This window comes from Panthera pardus, unplaced genomic scaffold (genome assembly GCF_024362965.1).
Source record: "Panthera pardus isolate Hobbes unplaced genomic scaffold, ASM2436296v1 HiC_scaffold_15, whole genome shotgun sequence".
Taxonomy (NCBI): domain Eukaryota; kingdom Metazoa; phylum Chordata; class Mammalia; order Carnivora; family Felidae; genus Panthera; species Panthera pardus.
Window position 1 is genome coordinate 67,719,805 of NW_026526710.1, and position 21,279 is coordinate 67,741,083.

General features: G+C 37.4%; 1 protein-coding gene across 6 annotated transcripts in view; it reads left to right on the forward strand.

Moving 5' to 3' along the window:
* The first annotated feature begins 628 nt into the window (after positions 1-628).
* Positions 629-21,279, forward strand: part of POLI (DNA polymerase iota) — a 46,128-nt gene continuing 25,477 nt past the window's right edge. For 2 of the 6 annotated variants that reach the window (XM_053902738.1, XM_053902737.1), the window contains exons 1-8: positions 629-913; positions 2,276-2,386; positions 4,810-4,974; positions 9,867-10,019; positions 12,166-12,402; positions 14,645-14,823; positions 16,368-16,459; positions 19,220-19,350. In XM_053902738.1, coding sequence (XP_053758713.1) covers positions 766-913; positions 2,276-2,386; positions 4,810-4,974; positions 9,867-10,019; positions 12,166-12,402; positions 14,645-14,823; positions 16,368-16,459; positions 19,220-19,350 — 1,216 coding nt within the window. In that variant the 5' untranslated portion in view covers positions 629-765. Of the gene's footprint in view, positions 914-2,275; positions 2,387-4,809; positions 7,030-9,866; positions 10,020-12,165; positions 12,403-14,644; positions 14,824-16,367; positions 16,460-19,219; positions 19,351-21,279 lie in introns of those variants that run through there. The other 4 variants (XM_019464018.2, XM_019464019.2, XM_053902736.1 and 1 more) reach the window with 4 other exon arrangements.

The following is a 21,279-nucleotide window of genomic DNA, read 5'->3' on the forward strand; positions in this document are numbered from 1 at the left end:
TATTGAGCACCCTCTGTGTGTCAGGTGTTTTACATACATTGGAATACTAAACTATATGTTTTCATTCACTTATTTAATCTCTAGACACTCAAGGCAACGGTCCCCCCCAACAGTGGAGAAACCGAAGCTCAGAGGAGTTATGCAGCCTGCCCAAAGTCAGAAAATTAGCAAGTTTGGAGGCTCTGGTTTGGAAATTTTATCTGATTCCAAAACTTCATATATCACGATCCTATACCCTTTAGATGATTAAGAATTCAGAGATCCAATTTGTCAGTGTCTTTGAATCAAACAACGAACAAAATGCAACAATATTTAACATACTTGCTAATCATGTCAGTTCACACGGCCCCCTTGGTCTTACCATAATTCCCACCCTTTCTCTTACCCCCCATCACCACGAATCGTTCAGTGTCTTAAGTGTTACCAGTTTTGCTTGTGACAGTTATCGAGAGAACAGGCTGGCCCCAGTTAAGATAAAAAAAGTTAAAATTTGTGGCGTGGGACTAACTCCGAAGACCTCAAGAAAAAAAAAAAAAAGAGCTGTTTGTGACGGTAATCCCTCACTTCCGGCCTCAACCGGGCGAGAAGCAACCTCAGCACGTGGGACCAAACGATTCCCAGGCCGCGCGTTCCTCCGGGCAACTGGCTGGTCGGCCCGGGCCGCGCAGGCGCCAAGGCCGAAGCGACTGGGGGCGGTCGGCCCCTGGTTTCCCAGGAGACGGGGCGGAAGCGGCCGGAAACTGCGCTGTCGTTGGCCGCGGCAGGATGGAGAAGCTGGGGGTGGAGCCGGAGGAGGAAGCCGGCCGCGACGAGGAGGAGGACGCGGCTAAGGCCATGGACCGGGCGGAGGCGGGGGAGGCAGGCTGCTCGCGCGATGCGCCGGTGCTTGAGGAGCCCGGCGGCGTCCCTTGGTGTAAATGAGAAGGGCGGGGCGGGCGGAGGCCAGGGGAGGCGGCGGCGGCCGTTGGGGCGCGACAGTCCCTGCCTCGCTCTGTTCCTTTCGTTTTCACGGCTTGGTAGAGAGAGCTGCCCTTCGTTACCTGCTGTTTACAGCTAAGGACGGGGTCGGCGAATCAGTTTGTTATTCCAGGGTGCATTTGTGATCCCTCAAATAGCCGAAGAGGCGCCGGGGCTGAGTAAGGTTGCAGAAGTAGAGAACCTTGTCGCCCACTTGGCGGAGGTTGGGGCTGTAGCTTGGCTCGGCACCGAAAACGAGGCACATCTGCAGTGGCCATCTCTTCGAGGACCCGCTTTCGGCCTCTGGAAATATAAGGGCTCTACCTTGTACTGCCCAACCCCGGGGCCTGAGGCCAAGGCTCTTCCTTGCCCCCTTCTGCGCCCCCGTTTGACTTTTAATTTTTGGAATTAATTTTAGACTCAGAAGTTGCAGAAGCGGCTTTCCCTACTGTTAATATCTTATGTCACTTATGTTGATATCTAATGTACATATGTCAAAACTGAGAAGTGAACACTGGCATAATACTGTTAAGTACAAACGCTCTACAGGGTTTGCCAGTTTTTTCCACTTAGTTTTCTGTTCCAGTATCCAGATCAGAATACCACATTGCACTTAGCCTGCCTCGTTTTTAATTGGTTAAGAGCCGGAATCTCCTCTCTCATCCCCCTCCGCACTCCATGACCTGAGCTACTTCTTCAAATTCAAGAAATATTTACTCATTCTTTTAATTTAGCGAGTATTTATTGGTAGTCTGTTATATGCCAGGCCCTGTCCTAGATACTGGGGATTCAGCATTGAACTAGATAATCCTGCCCTCATATGGGTGCCAGATAAAGTCTACTGGAACCCATAGGTCTGGATTCTGCCCTTTTGTATTTAACGATTCTTTTTTTTTTTTTTTTTTTTTTAAGAACATGCCACTTAGGATAATTTTTAAGTTGGTTGAAATCAGCATTAATTAAATCCCTTGCGGTTTAATCTAAACTTTATTATAAATTTCCAGGTGATAGGATTACCTCTTTCATCTTCCATTATCGATTTTCCCCCCTCAAAAGTTATTTCTAGCCTGAGAAAAATACAGTGCACAAAGAAATACTAAGTACACAGGACTGAAGACCCTCCTATAGATGGAGTTTCTCTCGTGTCGGTAATTTTTAGATGCTTTGACACATAAATCTAGGAAGAAACTTAAAATCATTCTTCATTCTTCCTTCTCAGTTACCATGTCTTAAGGGACTGCCAATTGCTCAGAGATGATAAGCAGCCTGAATATATTTTTCTATTTCTTTGCATATTGTGCATTGGTTCATGGTCAAGTGGTGCCAGAAGGAGGTTCTTCATCCAGAGTCATAGTGCATGTGGATCTGGATTGCTTTTATGCACAAGTAGAAATGATATCAAATCCGGAACTGAAGGGTAAACCTTTAGGTAATTCTGGACATTGATAATATTTTCATTTTGTATAAGAGTATTAACTATGTTGATTATATTCTGATTTATTAACCATATTAAAGATTTTGGAAGCAGTTCTTAAGGTACTTCATAGGCAGTAAACTTGGCTTCTCTAGTAGGCGTAAAATTTATAAACCTCATTTAATGATGAAAATGATGAATTTTACACAAGTAGTGTATATAGCCAACTGAACACATAAACAGAAAGACCATAAGCTATTAGTCTTTTTCTCAGTGGTTAAAATTAAAAAATGTCTTATTACATTCTAATGACATTTTCACCTATCCAACCACCTTTTGATTTTGACTCTTGAACTGTGTAACATGACAAAATAGTTGGATTTTGAACAGAACCCTAAATACTGAGGCATATAGAGTGTAAATTTTTCCTAAAAATGCAGGTATCTTTTTAAATAAAAGGCAAAGAGGGATTTTATGTGGAGGGTTTACTTGTATATGTTCGCTTGTTTTAGCATTTCTATTACATGTATGTCTTAAGTTGGAAAAGTCATTTAAATTTCCTAAAATTTCTTTTATGCATGTAGTAAGAATTTATCTTTTAGTATAAGCGTAAAGAACAATTCTGGTTCACCAGCTGCTAACCTCTTGTGCCTAGGTTGTGTTTGATAAATCCCAATTCAACCTAGCCTACTTGATTTACTAAAGAAGAACAAAGGGATGACTAGTTTTTGGTGTACCAATATCAGTCTAGGATTTTTAATCCTGAGGGATTCATCATTCATTCTTAGGGTGTCAAGGAATTAGGATTAGGAGCTATAAAATTTTCTGCTAAAGTCATTTCTAATTAGTAGCAGTGTAACATAAGATGCTGTGTAGGTAATGCTTAATAAAATATAGTATAATTAAGACACAGGGATGAATGATTATCTGGAAGTGAGAAATGTGATGCTGAAAGTTTCTGGGAGAAACGGAAAGTAGTCTTTCAGTTATATTCAACAAATATGTGACTATTTAACTTGGGCTGGTAACATATAGTAGTAGTGAGTCCATATAATTTAATGCTGTATTAGGAGACTACTTTTTAAGTTAAGGAACTTACCAGTCTGATTTTTATATAGCTCACTGATGAATCTTAAATCACTACTTTTGACCCAGAGCTTCTATTGTGGAGTATATAATTGGATATGTCACAAATCTTTATATGAAATAATGTTTCTTTGCCTTGTTTATAATATCAAAGTTTTAGAAACAAATGTCTTACGTTGGTGGAGTGGACATAATCTTTTTTTTCTTCTACATGTTTGTGTTTTAATGAACACTACTTTTACAGTGGTAAACAAATGGTCAACTTGTGTAAAGAGAAAAGTAATTTCAGCAATCTTAAGCCACCACTAGTAAATGAGAATTTGTGTAGTCTGTAGATGGTCATAATTTAGTCATTTTTGATAAGGAGGGGTCCCATTAATGATGCCTCAGTGCCTTATCTTTTCTGCAAATTACTCTGGGGAACAGTTTAGTAATTGCAACATTTATTGGGAGGAGATCCTTCATGCTTGTTGTAGGTTGGCACTTATAATAGAACATTGCTTTATAGTCATCGGAAAGTTTTTCTAGCAGAAACCAGTGATTAATTGTACTCAGTTATTTTCATCTGCTTTATTTTTTGGTGAAACATAGCCTAGACCTATATAAAGAGTTAATTCAGTATAAATTAATCTGGTTTCATATTGTCTGAAAAAAAATCCCTAGGAGGATTTTGTTTCTATCTTTTTGCTGAAGACTCCAGACAATATACTGATTTACTTTTAGTTTTTAAATGTTTATTTCGAGAGAGAGAGAAGAGAGCAGGGTAGGTGCAGAGAGAGAGGGAGAGAGAATCCCAAGCAGGCTCTGTGCTTTTAGCACAGAGTCCAATGCGGGGCTTGATGTCACGATTCTTGAGATTATAACCTGAGCTGAAATCAAGACTCAGATGCTTAACTGACTGAGCCACCCAGGTGCCCTGAGAATATACTGATTTATGATATTTTTTGTTAATTTTATTTATAGAACCTTGGTGAATGGAGGCTATACTTAAAAACAAATTTTTTTTTAACGTTTATTTATTTTTGAGACAGAGAGAGAGCATGAACAGGGGAGGCGCAGAGAGAGAGGGAGACACAGAATCTGAAACGGGCACCAGGCTCTGAGGTGTCAGCACAGAGCTGACACGGGGCTCGAACTCACGGATCATGAGATCATGACCTGAGCTGAAGTCGGACACTTAACTGACTGAGCCACCCAGGCGCCCCAAGGCTATACTTGTTAACTGAATAGCACTTTTTCATTTTAATCGGAATAGATTGCTTTACAATTTAAAATTATGGAATTAGTAAATAATATATTAAGATTTTCTTTAATCCTGTTCAGTTTTCTCATAAAATATTTACTTTTTATAGGGGTTCAACAGAAATATTTGGTGGTTACCTGCAACTATGAAGCCAGGAAACTTGGAATTAAGAAACTTATGACTGTCAGAGATGCAAAAGAAAAATGTCCACAGCTGGTATTAGTTAATGGAGAAGACTTGACACGTTACAGAGAGATGTCATATAAGGTTACAGGTACAGATTATGGGCAGTACACTTTCAGCATTAATTTGTATATGGGATGCCCGTTCACTATATGAATCTGTTAATACATAAAATGCCATAAATCACTTTCTTTTTTGCTAATAACTTTTATTTTGGCTCTTGCCTGCTTTAAAAAATATAGAAGAGGATGACTTTATGTTATGAGTAATCTTGACAGAAAATGTATAGTTGTAAGAAATTTGGAGTCTGTCGTGATTGGTGTTTATAAAAATGCAAGAAAAAATGTAAAGCAAAATTTGGAAATGAGAAAATGGAAAGATATACCAAAGAAAGTAAAATTTTTTTTTAAGTTTTAATTAAATTATTTATTTTGAGAGAGAGAGAGCACGCGAGCAAGTGCACAAGCAAGGGAGGGGTAGAGAGAGACGGAATCCCAAGCAGGCTCTGTACCGTCAGTGCAGAGCCTGATGCGAGGCTTGAACTCACGATCAGTGAGATCATAACCTGAGCCAAGATTAAGAGTCAGATATTTAATCGACTGAGCCACCCAGGTGCCCCTCAAATATTTTTTATTTTAAATTTAAAACCAAGTTTAAATGAATTATGCATATGCTGTACTCTAATGTGCTAATAGTTGGGAGAGGCTTCTGAATGTTTGATTAACATAATTAAACACTGATTTGTTAAGAACTATTAGCAAAAATAATGGGTATCTTATTAATTTTTTCTTGGAATATATATATATATATATATATATATATATATACACTAAATACTACAATATAGGCAAATTCCTCCATACTAAGGTTTGGGTTTGAATCTTAGAGTTTTAGTAAATTATAGGAACTGTGAAATATATTTGTACTGGCATATCGCAAATATATGGAATTTAAAAGTGTATAAGAACCAGCTGTTTATCTTTTCTGCTGTTGTTTTTGCTTGTTTTTAATTGTAGCAGTTTTCAGATGAATGTGTTAAGTATAATATCCAAAAGCCCTTACAAATATACAAGGAAAAGATACTTCAGAAAAATGGACGAAAGATACGAATAGGCAATTGACAAAAAGAACAAACCCAATGTCCACAATTATGTGAAAAAAGAATACTCAAATTCATTAGTGGCTCAGGAAATTTGAATTAGTAAGATTATTTTATGTCCATCATACTTGCAAAAAATAAAGAATGTGAGAAAAAGTAGAAACATAAAGTAGTACAGCTTTTAAAGAAGAAATACAGAAATGTTTTTTCAAATTAAAGATACTATGTTTTTTAACCCTGTGATATTACTTCTGGCAATTTATCCAATAGAAATAAAATCATGAGAACATATGTACAAAATATGGTAGCATGCTTTGTAATTGGTAAAAATATGGAACAAAAACAAATGCTCATCAGGATGAGAATGGCAATAGAAACTAAGACTTCTCTATGATGGAATATTATATAGTCGTTAAAAAGAATGCATTGGTGGTATACTATTTGATTCCGAGAGATACTCCTTGTTGAGTAAAAGGTATGTGTGTCTATATATAAACAGGAAATGAGGGAAACAAGAGGATATATACTAGGTTTTTAACTTAGTTAACTTCTGGAGAGGAAGTGGCAGTGGTGAAATGGGAGAAAGGGGGAAGAAAGGATAGCTAAGCAGAAAAGACAAGACTGTACTCCAAAAATGTCACTTGTACATCTACGCAAAATTGTGTGTATATGAATATTAAGATAATTTTTAGTGTACACAGAAGAGGTTACGCCTTCAGTTGTGCCTCTTCATGTAACTCTTCCTCATTCTTTTCAATACCTGTGCAGTACTTCATTGTATTTTGTTCCGTACTTACTTAACCTGTCCTTTAGGGATATGAAGACAGTATGTCCCACTTTATTCTTATTGTCCTGTTATTAATAGCACCTCCTATCATTCAAAAAATTTCTTATTTTGGAAGATAAAGTACATGGTTTCCTGATAGTGATAGATTATTAGGCTGTTAACTAACTTTCTGCTCTTCCTAATATATGCTTCAGGAGACATTTTCATATAGAAATTCTGTCATACTTTTATGGAGATACCCATAGCGTAAGTTCTTAGAGGTAAATTTCTAGATCAAAGGTAAGTTGCACTTAAAATTTGGAACACTGCTGAATGTTGCACTTGAGGTTTTCCTAGCACATTGCTAGTATACATGGATGTTACATACTCTCAAACTGTAAAGATTTTGCCTGATAGGTGAAAAAAATAGTCATTGTTTTGATTTGAATTTTTCTGTGACTAAGTTTGAACGTCTTTTCATATTTTGGTCATTTATACATATATTTTCTGTGAATAACCTATAGGGCCTGATTTTCATTTGGATTGCTCTTTTTCTTCTAATTGGCCTATATCATTTTTTGGAAGTTAAAGAAATTAGCTCTTTGATACCCATGTATTATAAATATATTTCCAATTTGCATTTTACCTTTTAAAATTTATTTATGGTGTCAGACTTATCGGTCTTTCCCTTATTACTTTTATGCCACTGTATTTTTCATCTTTTTCATAATTAAAATGTCATACTGGAAATTTAGTAGGTAAGTCTGACTTTTTATACTGATTCTTAATTTATCAAGTATCTTGAGAGAATTAGACATGCACTAACATTGGGGCACCTGGCTGGCTCAGTCAGTGGAGCAGGCGACCCTTGATCTCAGATTTGTGAGTTAAAGCCCCATGTTGGGTGTAGAGATTACTTACAAATAAGATCTTTTAAAAAAATGCATAATATAATAACAAATATTCTGGGGACACCTGGGTGGCTCAGTTGGTTGCGCGTCCAACTCTTGATTTCAGCTCAGGTCACGATGTCATGATTCATGAGATCCATCCGCACCTCAGCTCTGTGCTGTCAGCATGGAGCCTACTTGGGATTCTGTCTCTCCTTCTCTCTGTCCCTTCCTTGTGTGTGCGCTCTCTGTCTCAAGATAAATAAACTTAAAAAAAAATTCTAAGCATGATTTGTGCATTAATAAAAAGTAATTTTGTTAATTTTTCTCATAGTATTTTTTGAGTTGAAGTAGGAACATAGCTTAATAGTCCTATGCTGAATTTATCCCTGACCTATTTATGACGTATCTTATTGTTTCATATTTTTCTAAAATATGTATACGTTTTTGTCTAGATAGTTTTTTCTCTAATTACAAACTCCTGTCTTTGGCCTTACGTGTTTAGTAAATGCATCTTATTTATGAAGTTGCCAGCAAAAAACTATTAACTTCAGAAATGGGATAAGTGATTTATCCCTGTGACCTAATAATAGAACCCATATAATCAATCAATTCAGTGATTCATCAGCTTTGTGCATGATCCTGTGTTTAATTTGCTTTTCTGCTTAGTATTTAAAACCTTGTCCTTTAGTTTTCTTATGTAGTATATATACTTTCGAAAAAATTGCAGAAATTGATGTATGAAATGCAAAAGAATCCTTTTATGTGATCAAAAACATTGTCAGTCTCAGGACAGATAAATAGTTTTCCCTAGGTAGAGTGGAAGTGATTTTTGATGGTCACTGGGTCACATTATCTTTATTAATTGTTTTCTCATGATATTATCAAGTCGGCATCAATAAAATAGAGGTATTTTTAGTATTTATGTAAAAAAGCGATCTGTCTGGAATGACATAGTACTTTTATTTCTGAGCTTTCATATTATAGGACTTTGAGAACCTATGCATTTAAATTTTTTTTTAATGTGTATTTATTTTTGAGAGCGAGCGAGCGAGCAGGGGAGTGGCAGAGAGAGAGCGAGACACAGAATCTGAAGCAGGCTCCAGGCTCTAAGCTGTCAGCACAGAGCCCACCGAGGGGCTCAAACTCATGAACTGTGAGATCATGACCTGAGCTGACTTTAGATGCTTAACTGATTGAGCCACCCGGGTGTCCTGCTTATGCATTTTTAAATAAGAAGAGGCTGGTAATTTGTATTCTGCCATCCTACTGGTATCAGTAGAGATTCAGAGAGAAGTGAAAATTCTTCTCAGTGATTACAGAGCTATTAGTTTTAATCCTAAAAAGAATTAATTGTCCTTTTGAATTTATTTCACATCTTGGTTCACTTCAGTTTAGCAAGCATTTGACTTAAGGACAGGGTATTTGCTAGGTGGTGGACATTCAAATACATGTAAGTCATGGTCCATATCTACCCTTGAGGAAAAAGCTGGGGGATGACTGGTCAAAATCTTACATTGTAGTATATTTTGAAAATTAAGTGACTTTTCTTTTTGATTCAGTAATAATTGGAAGTTTTAAATTTTGTCTTTTTAAAACTCTTGTGGAAAATATAGTGGAATATATTATTACTTGTTTCTGGTTTCCTAGGCTGACTGTAATTTATTCTTTTGACCCACTGTTTCAAGATCATAATGAACGATAAGCATTAATATTTAATGTACTACAGGTATAGAAATTTTAGGTATAGGAGATTGAGCTAAATCTAGTGCTGTGAGCATCTGCCCAGGGAATGTCATTTTGGACTTACTTTGTTGGAAAATAATGCCTTTACTCAAAATGTGGTACGCGGGGCGCCTGGGTGGCTCAGTCGGTTGGGCGTCTGACTTCAGCTCAGGTCACGATCTCGCGGTCTGTGAGTTCGAGCCCCGCGTCGGGCTCTGGGCTGATGGCTCAGAGCCTGGAGCCTGCTTCCGAGTCTGTGTCTCCCTCTCTCTCTGCCCCGCCCCCGTTCATGCTCTGTGTCTCTCTGTCTCAAAAATAAATAAATGTTAAAAAAAAAAAATGTGGTACAGAAAAAACTCCCAGTTAACTGAGGACTTTTTAAAAGATATTGTGGAAGGGTGAAATCTTTAACATACGTGATGTATTTTTAAGCATAAAATAGTTACATCTATTTTAGTTATGGCCTTAGTTAACATCTGTGCACCACTATTATTTCAATTTAGAGTTGTTGGAAGAATTTAGTCCAGTTGTTGAGAGACTGGGATTTGATGAAAACTTTGTGGATCTAACAGAGATGGTTGAGAAGAGACGACAGCAGCTTCAAAGTGATCAACTTTCAGCGCTGACTGTGTGCGGTCATGTATATAATGACCAATGTAAGTCAATTCTTTCTTTAGTGACTAAAAGTGCCTACATTTCTTAGTGTTCACTGAATTCACTGAGCTTAATGAATGGACTTTATCTTTCTGAAAATTTTATGTCTTTTGTTGGAGGTATAGCCAAATTTCAGTGGTCTGTCTAAAATGATTAAAATTAGGTGTTCCATGTTAAGAAGGCAGAAAATGAGATTTTGGTGATCTTGTAGCTCAGTGGTCCGTGCACTTTTCATTTCTCTGACACAGTTTGTGTGTTACTGTTTTTAAGAGCCATACCTTTTTCAGTTATAAGAACTGCCTTGATAGTATATTTTTTATTCTCCTAAAACTGTCTTTAAGCAAATTTTGAGGTAAACTAAATTTGTCTTTTTGCTTGTTCCTTCTATTCCCCCAGGCATCAAGACACTCATGTTGCTCTTTGACTTCCTGATTTAACCCCCATGGAAGCTTGTCCAGGCCTACCTGCCATCTTTTGCAAGCTCATATTCAGTCAGTTCGATAATCTTTGCCAGCTGTTAGCAAGAAAGCAGAATGGTCCATCTCCTTCACATATTAAAGTGTGAATGACTGATGGTGTTTCCAGAGATATTTACATTTGAAAATAAGCTTCAGTAAGCCCCAATGAATATTGTAACTCTGCTGGTGACTTCTGTATCATGCCACATGGAAGACACACTTCTCTGCATTTGTAGATTTGCCCTGACCTTCTTGCCCCTATATCTCAGCATGTGTGTCCTCTAGTTCCCTGCCTCTCTGATAGTAAAGAAAAGGAGGTAGAGCTATAGTTCTCTTCTAGAAGAGAACACGAAGCTTTTCATGTGTCTTTTGTACCTGTGCTCTGTTGTCACTTATAAAGACTGAATAGAATAATTTTTAAAGTAAATTCAGTATTTGTTAGTACATATTACAGAGAGCTAGGCTTTATATCCTAAAAAGAAAATTTAATTCTTCATGAATCCTTCCTTTAAGATTTTGTTAAAAAATTTTTCCTAACCTACAGAAAAGTTGACAGAATAGTACTGTGAGAACACGTATTATACCATTCCTTATAGGTACACTCAGTGCTGTTTTGCTACCTTTACTTTATCTTGCTCCCCCTTTATTGATTGATGGTTGATTGATGAGCCATTTAAAAGTAAATTGCAGGTGTCGTGACACTTCATCTGTAAATACTGCTGAGAATAAGGACTGTCTCATATAATTCTAATACCATTTTCACCCCCAAGAAAATTTGTTTCTGTATAATTTCCCTACACTTTTCATAAAAGGTCTCTCAAACTATGTACACATTCAGAATTGTTTTCAGTAGCACATCTAGTTACTGTGTGTAATGTTTTGATTTAGGTCTTTAAAGCTGTAATCTTAGCTCTCTTATTAATGTAATACTTTTACTTTTATGCTTGCTTACAGTTAAAAATGAGTAAAAGTTTTACTAATATCAGTAGGAATTTTTTTTAATGTTTATTCATTTTTGAGAGAGAGAGTGTGAGCAGGGGAGGGGCAGAGAGAGAGAGGGAGACACAGAATCGGAAGCAGGCTCCAGGCTCTGAGCTGTCAGCACAGAGCCCGACACGGGGCTCGAACTCACAGACCGTGAGATCATGACCTGAGCTGAAGTCGATCGCTTAACTGACCGAGCCACCCAGGCACCCCTTAATGATTAACAGATTAAGAAACTTGATCTCTCATAGAAAATTCCTACTGATGGGGTGCCTGGGTGGCTCAGTCGGTTAAGCGTCTGACTTGGTTCAGGTCATGATCTCATGAGTTCAAGCCCTGCATCAGGCTCTCCGCTGTCAGCACAGAGCCCGTTCATTTCCTCTGTCTCCCTCTCTCTCTGCCCTTTCTGCACTTTCTCTCTCTGTGTCTCAAAAATAAACAATTAAAAAAACATTTGTTAATCGTTAAGCACTTCCAAGATGCATTCACTATCGCAGTCACTTGGAATTCACTTCTGGTAGTTATTTACTTTACAGAATTCCTGTGAAGAACAAAACAGATGAGTTAAATGGCCGGCAGTATGGTGGTGTTGTGGGGGAGGAGATTGGATGTAGGTTAAGCCCTGTGCCTTTTTAAAACTCATTTCTAAAGAAGAAAATTAAGATTTTTTTGTAGTGACTTGTAATGACATTGGCTGTTTTTATAGATGTAAACCTGCATGACATCTTGCACGTCAGACTCCTTGTTGGATCTCAGATTGCAGCAGAGATGCGGGAAGCCATGTATAATCAACTGGGTCTCACTGGCTGTGCTGGAGTGGCTTCTAATAAATTATTGGCAAAATTAGTTTCTGGTGTTTTTAAACCAAATCAACAAACAGTCTTACTACCTGAAAGTTCTCAAGTTCTCATTCAGAGCTTGAACCATGTAAAGGAAATGCCTGGTAAGACATACATATTTGAAAAGTATACATTAATTGCATTTCTTTAATTTTCAAAATTGTAGATACATGTAATTAATTCTTAGAGCCTGTATCCTTGGCTCTTGGAGGAAACCCAAAACCCTAATGTTCTCTGGAGGGAATCTGGATTAGGAAATCTAGGAAAGTGCTTTTCTAGTTTCACCTACTTTTATTTTAGTATAGTTTGAATATGATCATGAAAGTTACAACCTGGAAACGTGGTCCTTTATTTCCAGTCCCTGCTTCATATTCTTATACTGTACACTGCATTTGGAGAGGGGCATCGGTCTTTTACTAACTCTGCTTTGGGATTATATAGAAAATATTAGGGCTACAAGGGACCTTGCAAAGCATTTAGGCCAAGTTCTTGTTTTAAAAAACTTTTTTTTTTTTTTTTAACATTTATTTATTGTTGAGAGACAGCGACAGACAGAGCATGAGCAGGGGAGGGGCAGAGAGAGAGGGAGACACAGAATCCGAGGCAGGCTCCAGGCTCCAAGCCGTCAGCACAGAGCCCGACGCAGGCGAGCCCACTAACCGTGAGATCATGACCTGAGCCGAAGTCGGACGCTCAACTGACTGAGCCACCCAGGCGCCCCTACCAAGTTCTTATTTTAAAGATGAAGAAACTAATTTTCTTGAGGCGGTTAGTGACGTATTCAGGGCATGGGGCAAATTTCTGTCTTTGAAGATCAAATACTTATGTTTTTATAGACCATTAATAAGGGATGTGTTAAACTTCATTTCTATGGCATTGCTGGGGAATAAGATGTTATAATAGAATTCTGCGGAAATGAATTTTTAGGACAACTGAACCTTCAGATGTCATAACTTCCTGTTTTTAATCCATGTATGTATGATTACAAACGTTTTTGTTCATTCATATAGCTTGCAGTTTTCTGAGTCTGCAACAGTTAACTATGTCAGGTTGTAATAAATTAAGGACTATACTGATACAGTCATAAATAACGTTATTAGTTGGCTTTATTTTTTGAGTTCTTGGATTTGTTTCTTTTTTTACAGGCTTTCTCTTCCTTATTGCCAAATTGCCAGCCCTCTTTTATTTCAGCTGTGAACATATCTGTTACTCCACTTTAAATTTTTTTTTTTAACGTTTTTATTTATTTTTGAGACAGAGAGAGACAGAGCATGAACGGGGGAGGGGCAGAGAGAGAGGGAGACACAAAATCGGAAGCAGGCTCCAGGCTCCGAGCTATCAGCCCAGAGCCCAACGCAGGGCTCGAACTCACGGACTGTGAGATCGTGACCTGAGCTGAAGTCGGACGCTTAACCGACTGAGCCACCCAGGCGCCCTCCTGTTACTCCACTTTAATAATTTCCCCTCCATACCAGTTGGCTTTGATTTACTTCTTTTACTGTGCAGGGAAATCAGAAGACTGTAGAATTAATTTTTCTTTTTTTTAATTGAGAGAGGGGTACTTGGATGGCTAAGTCGGTTAAGCGTCTGAATTTCAGCTCAGGTCATGATCTCGCAGTTTGTGGGATAGACCCTACTTCAGACTTCCAGCTGACAGCTCTCTCCCTGTCTCCTTCTGTCTCTGCCCTTCCCCCACTTACACTCTCTCTGGCATGCTGTCCTTCCCCCCCCCCCCCCAATAAATAAATAAATATTTAAAAAAAGAGAAATAAAGGGGCACTAAATTACCTGAGCATCTCAGGTAAGGTGATAAACTATGACTGTTAGTGCAACAACTTTTGCTAGGAGTTTTGCCAATGAGTAGATTTTTTTGTTTATTTGCTTTATGGCTCTTGTATTTGGGCAAGTAAATATTGGCAAATACGACTTGTGGATAAATGTGTGATATATGCAGGAGTAAGATTAGCTAGTAAGCACATGCTAATTAATTTTATTTAGTGACAGTCTTTCTTTGCATAAATAATAACCATGACTCTTGAATACTTCCAAAATGTTATATAACAGGTGGTAAATACTTCATTTTATCAAGACAGCATTTCTTGGTTATCTCCATATTCATTATGTTGTACTAGGGTTGTTAGGTTTTGGAAGTGGTTCATTTAAGAGACCCTGAATAGAAGAAGGACAGCCTAGTTTTCAATAAAATTTAATCCTAGCACAATATTCATTATGGTATTGAAAGATGTGTTTGATGGTATTGAAAGATGTGTATTATATATACTTGAATTAGCTTTATTTTAAGGAGAAAAGCTACTATAACACTGTGTGTATTTCTTTTTTGCCTAGGTATTGGCTATAAAACTACCAAACGTCTTGAAGCTCTGGGTATCAGAAGTGTGCATGATCTCCAAACCTTTTCATCCAAAATACTAGAAAAGGAATTAGGAATTTCAGTTGCACAGCGTATTCAGAAGCTCAGTTTTGGAGAGGATAACTCTCCTGTGACACCCTCAGGACCACCTCAGGTATGTGATAATGATATTTATTGTAATTGTTGGCACATTATTTGAGATAAAGATTTCTGGTTTTAGTACTATGTTCTTACTATTCTAATTTGCTTACTAGGTTGAGTACATGATCACTTTCCTATGAGAAGTCTAATTTATTAGATTAGTAAATATTTTTAAATTGAATCTAAGAATTAGTATTTCAGCCTCAAGTTAGCTACCTTGATTAAATGCCACTTAATTTTTAACAGACTTTATTGTATACATTAGCTAAAATATTTCAATTTTTAAGAAATCTTGTTTTCTGAGTAGTCTAATGATTTAAGAAATATAGAGACAGGTATAATCACCCAGTTAACATTGATTGATTTTTTTTTCCTATGTGACAGGCACTTTACTAAGTGCTTTACATACCTTAGCCCATTTAATCTTTACAACAAAGCTTTGATGTAGGTAGTGCTATTATTTGTTCATACCTTTTCCTCTCTCTCATTCTTTTTTTTTTTAATGTTTATTTATTTTTGAGACAGAGAGAGACAGAGCATGAACAGGGGAGGGTCAGAGAGAGGGAGACACAGAATCTGAAACAGGCTCCAGGCTCTGAGCTGTCAGCACAGAACCCGACGCGGGGCTCGAACTCACGGACCGCGAGATCATGACCTGAGCCGAAGTCGGCTGCTTAACCGACTGAGCCACCCAGGCGCCCCATCTCATTCTTTTTTTAAGATGAGGATACTGGGGGCGCCTGGGTAGCTCAGTCAGTTAGGTGTTCAACTTCGGCCCAGGTCGTGATCTCACAGTTAGTGAGTTCAAGCCCTGAGTCGGACTCTGTGCTGGCAGCTCAGAGCCTGGAGCCTGCTTTGGATTTGTGTCTCCTTCCCTCTCTGCCCTTTCCCCGCTTGCACTGTCTCTCTCTGAAAAATAATTACTCAGTAAATTATTACTAAATAATTACAATTATCTCTCAAAAATAAACATTACAAAAAAATTGGTAAGGATAATGTACTTTAGAAAGGTTAAGTAACATGTCCAAGGTTGAACTCAAATTCAAGTGGTAGGAGATTAAGGGCTTTACTGTAATCATAATCATAGAATAAAGGTTGGAGTTGGTACTAGAGCTTTTTGTGGTTGTTTATCATGAGAGAGAGGGAGAGAGAGCATGCATGCGTGCGCACACACACGTACACACGCATGAGCAGGGGAGGGGAGATGGAGAATCCCAAGCAGGCTCTGTGCTGTCAGTGCAGAGCCCGAATCGGCTCAAATTCATGAACCGTGAGATCATGACATGCGTCGAAATCAAGAGTCGGACACTTAACCAAGTGAGCCTCCCAGGCGCCCCAGGTAGTAGAGCTTTATAATTTTCTTGACTTCCAGTGAGCTTTCTAGTGGAGTACAGTAGCTTGCAGATAAAAAGAGCTCATACAGAAGCAAACTAAATGGCTCAAACTGAGCACCAGAGGTAAATTAGTAAAGAATGTACTGAATATTTGGCATCCACGCTCATAACTGGACTTGCTTATTTGGGTTTATAATAATCCCTATTTGTGCTTCTTTGGTAGTCCTTTAGTGAAGAGGATTCATTTAAAAAATGTTCATCGGAAGTTGAAGCTAAAAATAAGATTGAAGAACTACTTGCCAGTCTTTTGAACAGGTGATTTTCCATTTTGCCATATCATCCTATATATTCTGTGTAAAGTATATAGAAAGTATACTTGATGTTCTTAGAATTTATAGAGTAACTAGAGACCGAACAGTATAAAGAGTGATCATTTATCATTGAATTTCTCTACATTATAAACTGTTGCAAATATAGGGACATATACTCTCAACTAAATTTAATCCGTTTACATTAGTTTTAATTTTAGTAACATTGTGATTATCCTTTGGATCTTAAGCTGCTCATGGTTATCTAAGAGGGTTTTATGGATATCTAGAATCTCTACACCTACAAATTTGTGATTGATTGAGGTTAGGAAATTATTCAGACGAACAGTGATGGAGAGAGTAGAAGAACGCTTCTATCTCCTTTGCCTCAGACTGTGTGAAAGAAAATGGAGTCAGACAAAGGAATAGCTAAGTGGGGCTATGCGTGAGCAGGGAGAGTGAGGGCGGTGTGTGCGGGGCACTGGTCTGGAAGGACATGAAAGTGTCAGCTGGGGGATTAGGAGTGTACGAATAGCATAGCATAAATGGAACAAGATGTTGAGTTTCTGATGCTCCTTTCCTATCATATATCTATTTCTCAGTATTCCATACAAGAGTATGATCTCTTTGCCTCCCATTTCTTTGATTTCTCAAAGTAAGGTGTTAGGGGTCTAGCACTTTTGGATATCTGTGCTTCTGTAATGACTGTAACTATGACTGGAGAGAAAGGTTTTAGATGACTGTAAGTGTCAGTAAACTGATGAGGGAAAATTTCCTACAGCTTTGCTGTCACCTGCTGTGTGGTTCTCATGTCTTGAGCAGAGCCAGAGCGCATGGTTTGCTGCCTGGGCTGTGGCTGGCTGAATGACCCAGCTCCGGTGATATAACTCAGGCTGGGCCTGTGAGTATGCTGCTGAAACTGGGTCATCCACTTTGCTCCAGCTAAACGGAGGACTGCTGTGAAATGCCGGGCCATTGGCAAGAGTTCTGCAGGTAGAGAAGCCACAGAAATTTTACAGCCCAGAAGAATCAGCCCAGAAATGAGACTAGATGCTTTAAACCTGTAATTACCACCTATGGGTGGCTCAGCTGATTAAATGTCTGACTTTTGATTTTGACTCTGGTTATGATCTTACCGTTGTGAGATTGAGCCCTGCATTGGGTTCAGTGTGGAGTGCAAAGCCTGCTTGGGATTCTCTCTCTCTCTCCCTGCCCCGCCCCCCCATGTTTTCTCCCTGTCTCTTTCAAAATAACATAAACTTAAAAAAAAAATTACTGTGAATTACTGAGAAACTGTGAACCGTTTCTCCTTATCTCTGCTTGCCACTCCCTCTACACCATGACCCCTTATTTCAGTGACTGAGATATGATACCATCTATGTGAAGGGCAAAAAAATAATTGTGTTTGTGTGAATGTGTTTTTTTTCTAGAAGAGTATATGATAACTAATGGTATAGCTATGTAAGAGGTGTAAAATCATAGAATTTTTTTATAACTTTTTTTAATGTTTATTTTTGAGAGAGAGAGAGAGAGAGCAAGCTCGAGCACACGCAAGTGGGGAAGGGGCAGAGAGTGAGGGAGACACAGAATCCAAAGCACGCTCCAGGCGCCGAGCTGTCAGCACACATCCCGACTTGGGACTTGAACTCACTAACCGTGGGATCATGACCTGAGCCAAAGTCAGATACTCAACCAACTCAACCACCCAGATGCCTCTAAAATCACATAATTTTTAACCCGTCCTCTGGGCACTAGTTTAAGCTTGCTTAGAATATGACCTTTTCTTAATATGTCTTAATTAGTTATAGGAACCAAGTCAGACTCTTTGAATAATGACTTAGTAGAAGACACTTAACTGGAAGGTATTTAAACTAGTAATGTGTTTACAGGAACCATTTAAGATATCTTATTATTTTAGTAAGGCAACAATCAAGTCTTGTGAAAGAAAAATAAGAGAAAAAATTATTTTTTACAAAAATCCAAATTTTCTAGTTCAGAATTCAATTTGAGTATGTTTAACAATGTACAATATTTGTATTTTGTGTTTGTGATTTTTAATACATTGCCATACATATAAAAAGGAAAATATTATTTTTTAATGACATTTATTCTAGTAATTAGATTTTCTGCTTTTTAAGTGAATTTTGTATCTCATTAAAACTTTTCAACACTAAAACCAAGACCATTTGAATGAAACACTTTTTAAGATGCATGTACGTGTACTTATTTTCTTAAATGTGGCATATAATTGGTCTTTCAAGTTATTACTCTAATTTGCCATATAATGGTGGTATTACTGTCTCCTTGGATCTTTTCAGGGAGTGCTTTTTGACAAAATTATCTCATTAAAATTTTTTTCTTTTTGTAATCCTTTTTTCCTGTGTAAAAAAAATCTGTCATTTTTCATGTATTTGCCTCTGTCAGTGAATGATTCTCTTAGTTTCTTAAATTTCCTGCTGATTTTAATCTATTGCTTTTAGTTATGTTTGGATTTGAATTATAAAATGGCTTGTTATAATTACGTAATTGTATCTTATTTCTGTTCTTTTCTGATTGCCCTCAATTCTGAGTGAGGCCTGAGAGCCTTAACATTTAAGATTTCAGAGCTTTGGTGCATATTGGTGACTATTCAGACACTTGTATTGCTTCCTGCCTAGTTATCAACTATGTTTATAATTGTAACGGTGATACCCTTAGGTTCAAAAAAAAGAAAAACTTTAAGTAATACTTTTCTGATTCCTTGTTTCCACTTTCTCTTTACTTTTAGAGTATGCCAAGATGGAAGGAAGCCACATACAATAAGATTAATAATCCGTCGGTATTCACCTGAGAATCACTGTAGCCGTGAGAGTCGTCAGTGCCCTATTCCATCGCATGTAATTCAGAAGTTAGGGACAGGTTTGGGATATTTTTCTAATAATTTAATTGGCAGATTGAACTCTTAAAAGAACAAAAACAAAAACTTTGAATTAGCAATATGGCCCAAAGATGGAGAGTCTTCACAGGGAGTTAGTTAGCTATTAAATACCTTCATTATATCAGGAATTTTCACAGAACGACTTTGTTGTTTGTTGTTTTTTAATAGATAATAAAAATAAAGCTGCAGTTAACAGTGTTCCCCAAGTACAGAGAAAACAAAACTATGATAATGTGTTACACGATTCAAGATAACTTCTTTATAGGCATTAAGGTCGTTTCCATGTTTTGGCTATTATGAAAAATGGTGCTATGAACATTTGCATGCAATTCATTGGGCAGATATATGTTTTTGTTTATCTTGGGTAGATTACAGAGAGTGGAACTGCTAGGTTGTATGTTAAGTTGAACTTTTAAGAAACTGCCAAACAGTTTTCTGAAGTGAGTATAAACATTTGTATTCTAACCAAGAATGCATGAAGGTTCTAGGCTTTCATATTCTCTTCACATTTAGTATTGTCAGTTTCTTTTTTTTTTTCTTTCTGTTTAATTTCTTTAATGTTTCCAATACTAATATTTTTTCCAAAAAGTAGAGGAAACATCTCCAGGTATTTATCTAGCATTTATAATTTTCATACAGAAATGGTATATGGCATAGTGCCATAGTTTTAACATTAAAAAATAATTATTTTAAATTATAGTAAATTATAAAAGTATTCACATACATAATCATTATAAGAATTCAGAGTTTTACAAACTAAAATAAGAGAAAAAAGTAATTTTTTCAATTTAAATCAAAAGTCTTAATTTTTTAGGACGTTTACTTCATCATTCATTTATACTAGTTGCTTTGGTATACTTTTAGGTTGGATAAGATATATCTTCTCTTTGTTATAGGGTATCTATTCCATTATTTTAGGTACACTTTCTTGAGCAGAATATATGTATAATGATATAATGATTATGTATATATAATGATATACAAATTATAGCTTTTTGCGTGTTAATATAAGTTGGTGTATTTTACTATAGTCATTCTTGTGTCCTTGTAGTAGTATTTCATTGTGTTTTGGGTTTTTTTTTTTTCTTTTATGGATAATGCTTTTGGTGGTCTATGTAAAAATTCTTTGCCTAACCCAAAAGTCACAGATATTTCCTCCTGTGTTTTCTTTTAGAAATGTATAGTTTTGGGGTGCCTAGGTGGCTCAGTCTATTAAGCATCCGACTCTTGATTTTGGGTCAGGTCATGAACTCATGGTTTGTGAGATTGAGCCCACCTCAGGCTCTGTGCTGACAGTGCAGAACCTGCTTGGTTTTCTCTCTTCCTTTCTCTCTGCCTGCTCGTGCATGCTCTCTCTCTCAAAATAAGTAAACATTTAAAAACATTAAAAAAAAAAAGAAATGTATAGTTTTAGGGGCACCTGGGTGGCTCAGTTGGTTGAGTGTCTAACTCTTGATTTCAGCTCAGGTCATGATCTCACAGTTGTGAAACTGAGCCCTGCGTCAGGCTCAGCATGAAATTCAGAGCCTGCTTGGGATTCTCTCTCACTCCCTCTTTCTTTGCCACTCCCCTGCTTGTGCTCTCTCTCAAAATAAATAAATAAACTTAAAAAAAAAAAAAAAAAAGGGCACCTGGGTGGCTCAGTCAGTTAAACGTCTGACTCTTGGGTTTTGGCACAGGTCATGATCTCACAGTTCATGAGTTTGAGCTCCACGTTGTGTTCTGTGCTGACAGCTGGGAGCCTGCTTGGAATTCTCTCTGCCCCTCCCTCCCTCCCTCTCTCTCTCTCTCTCTCTCTCTCTGTCTCTCAAATAAACATTTCAAAAAATTTTTAAAAAATTTATAGTTTTAAGCTTTACACTTAGATCCACTTTGAGTAAATATTTATGTATGGTGTAAGAATCTTAGTT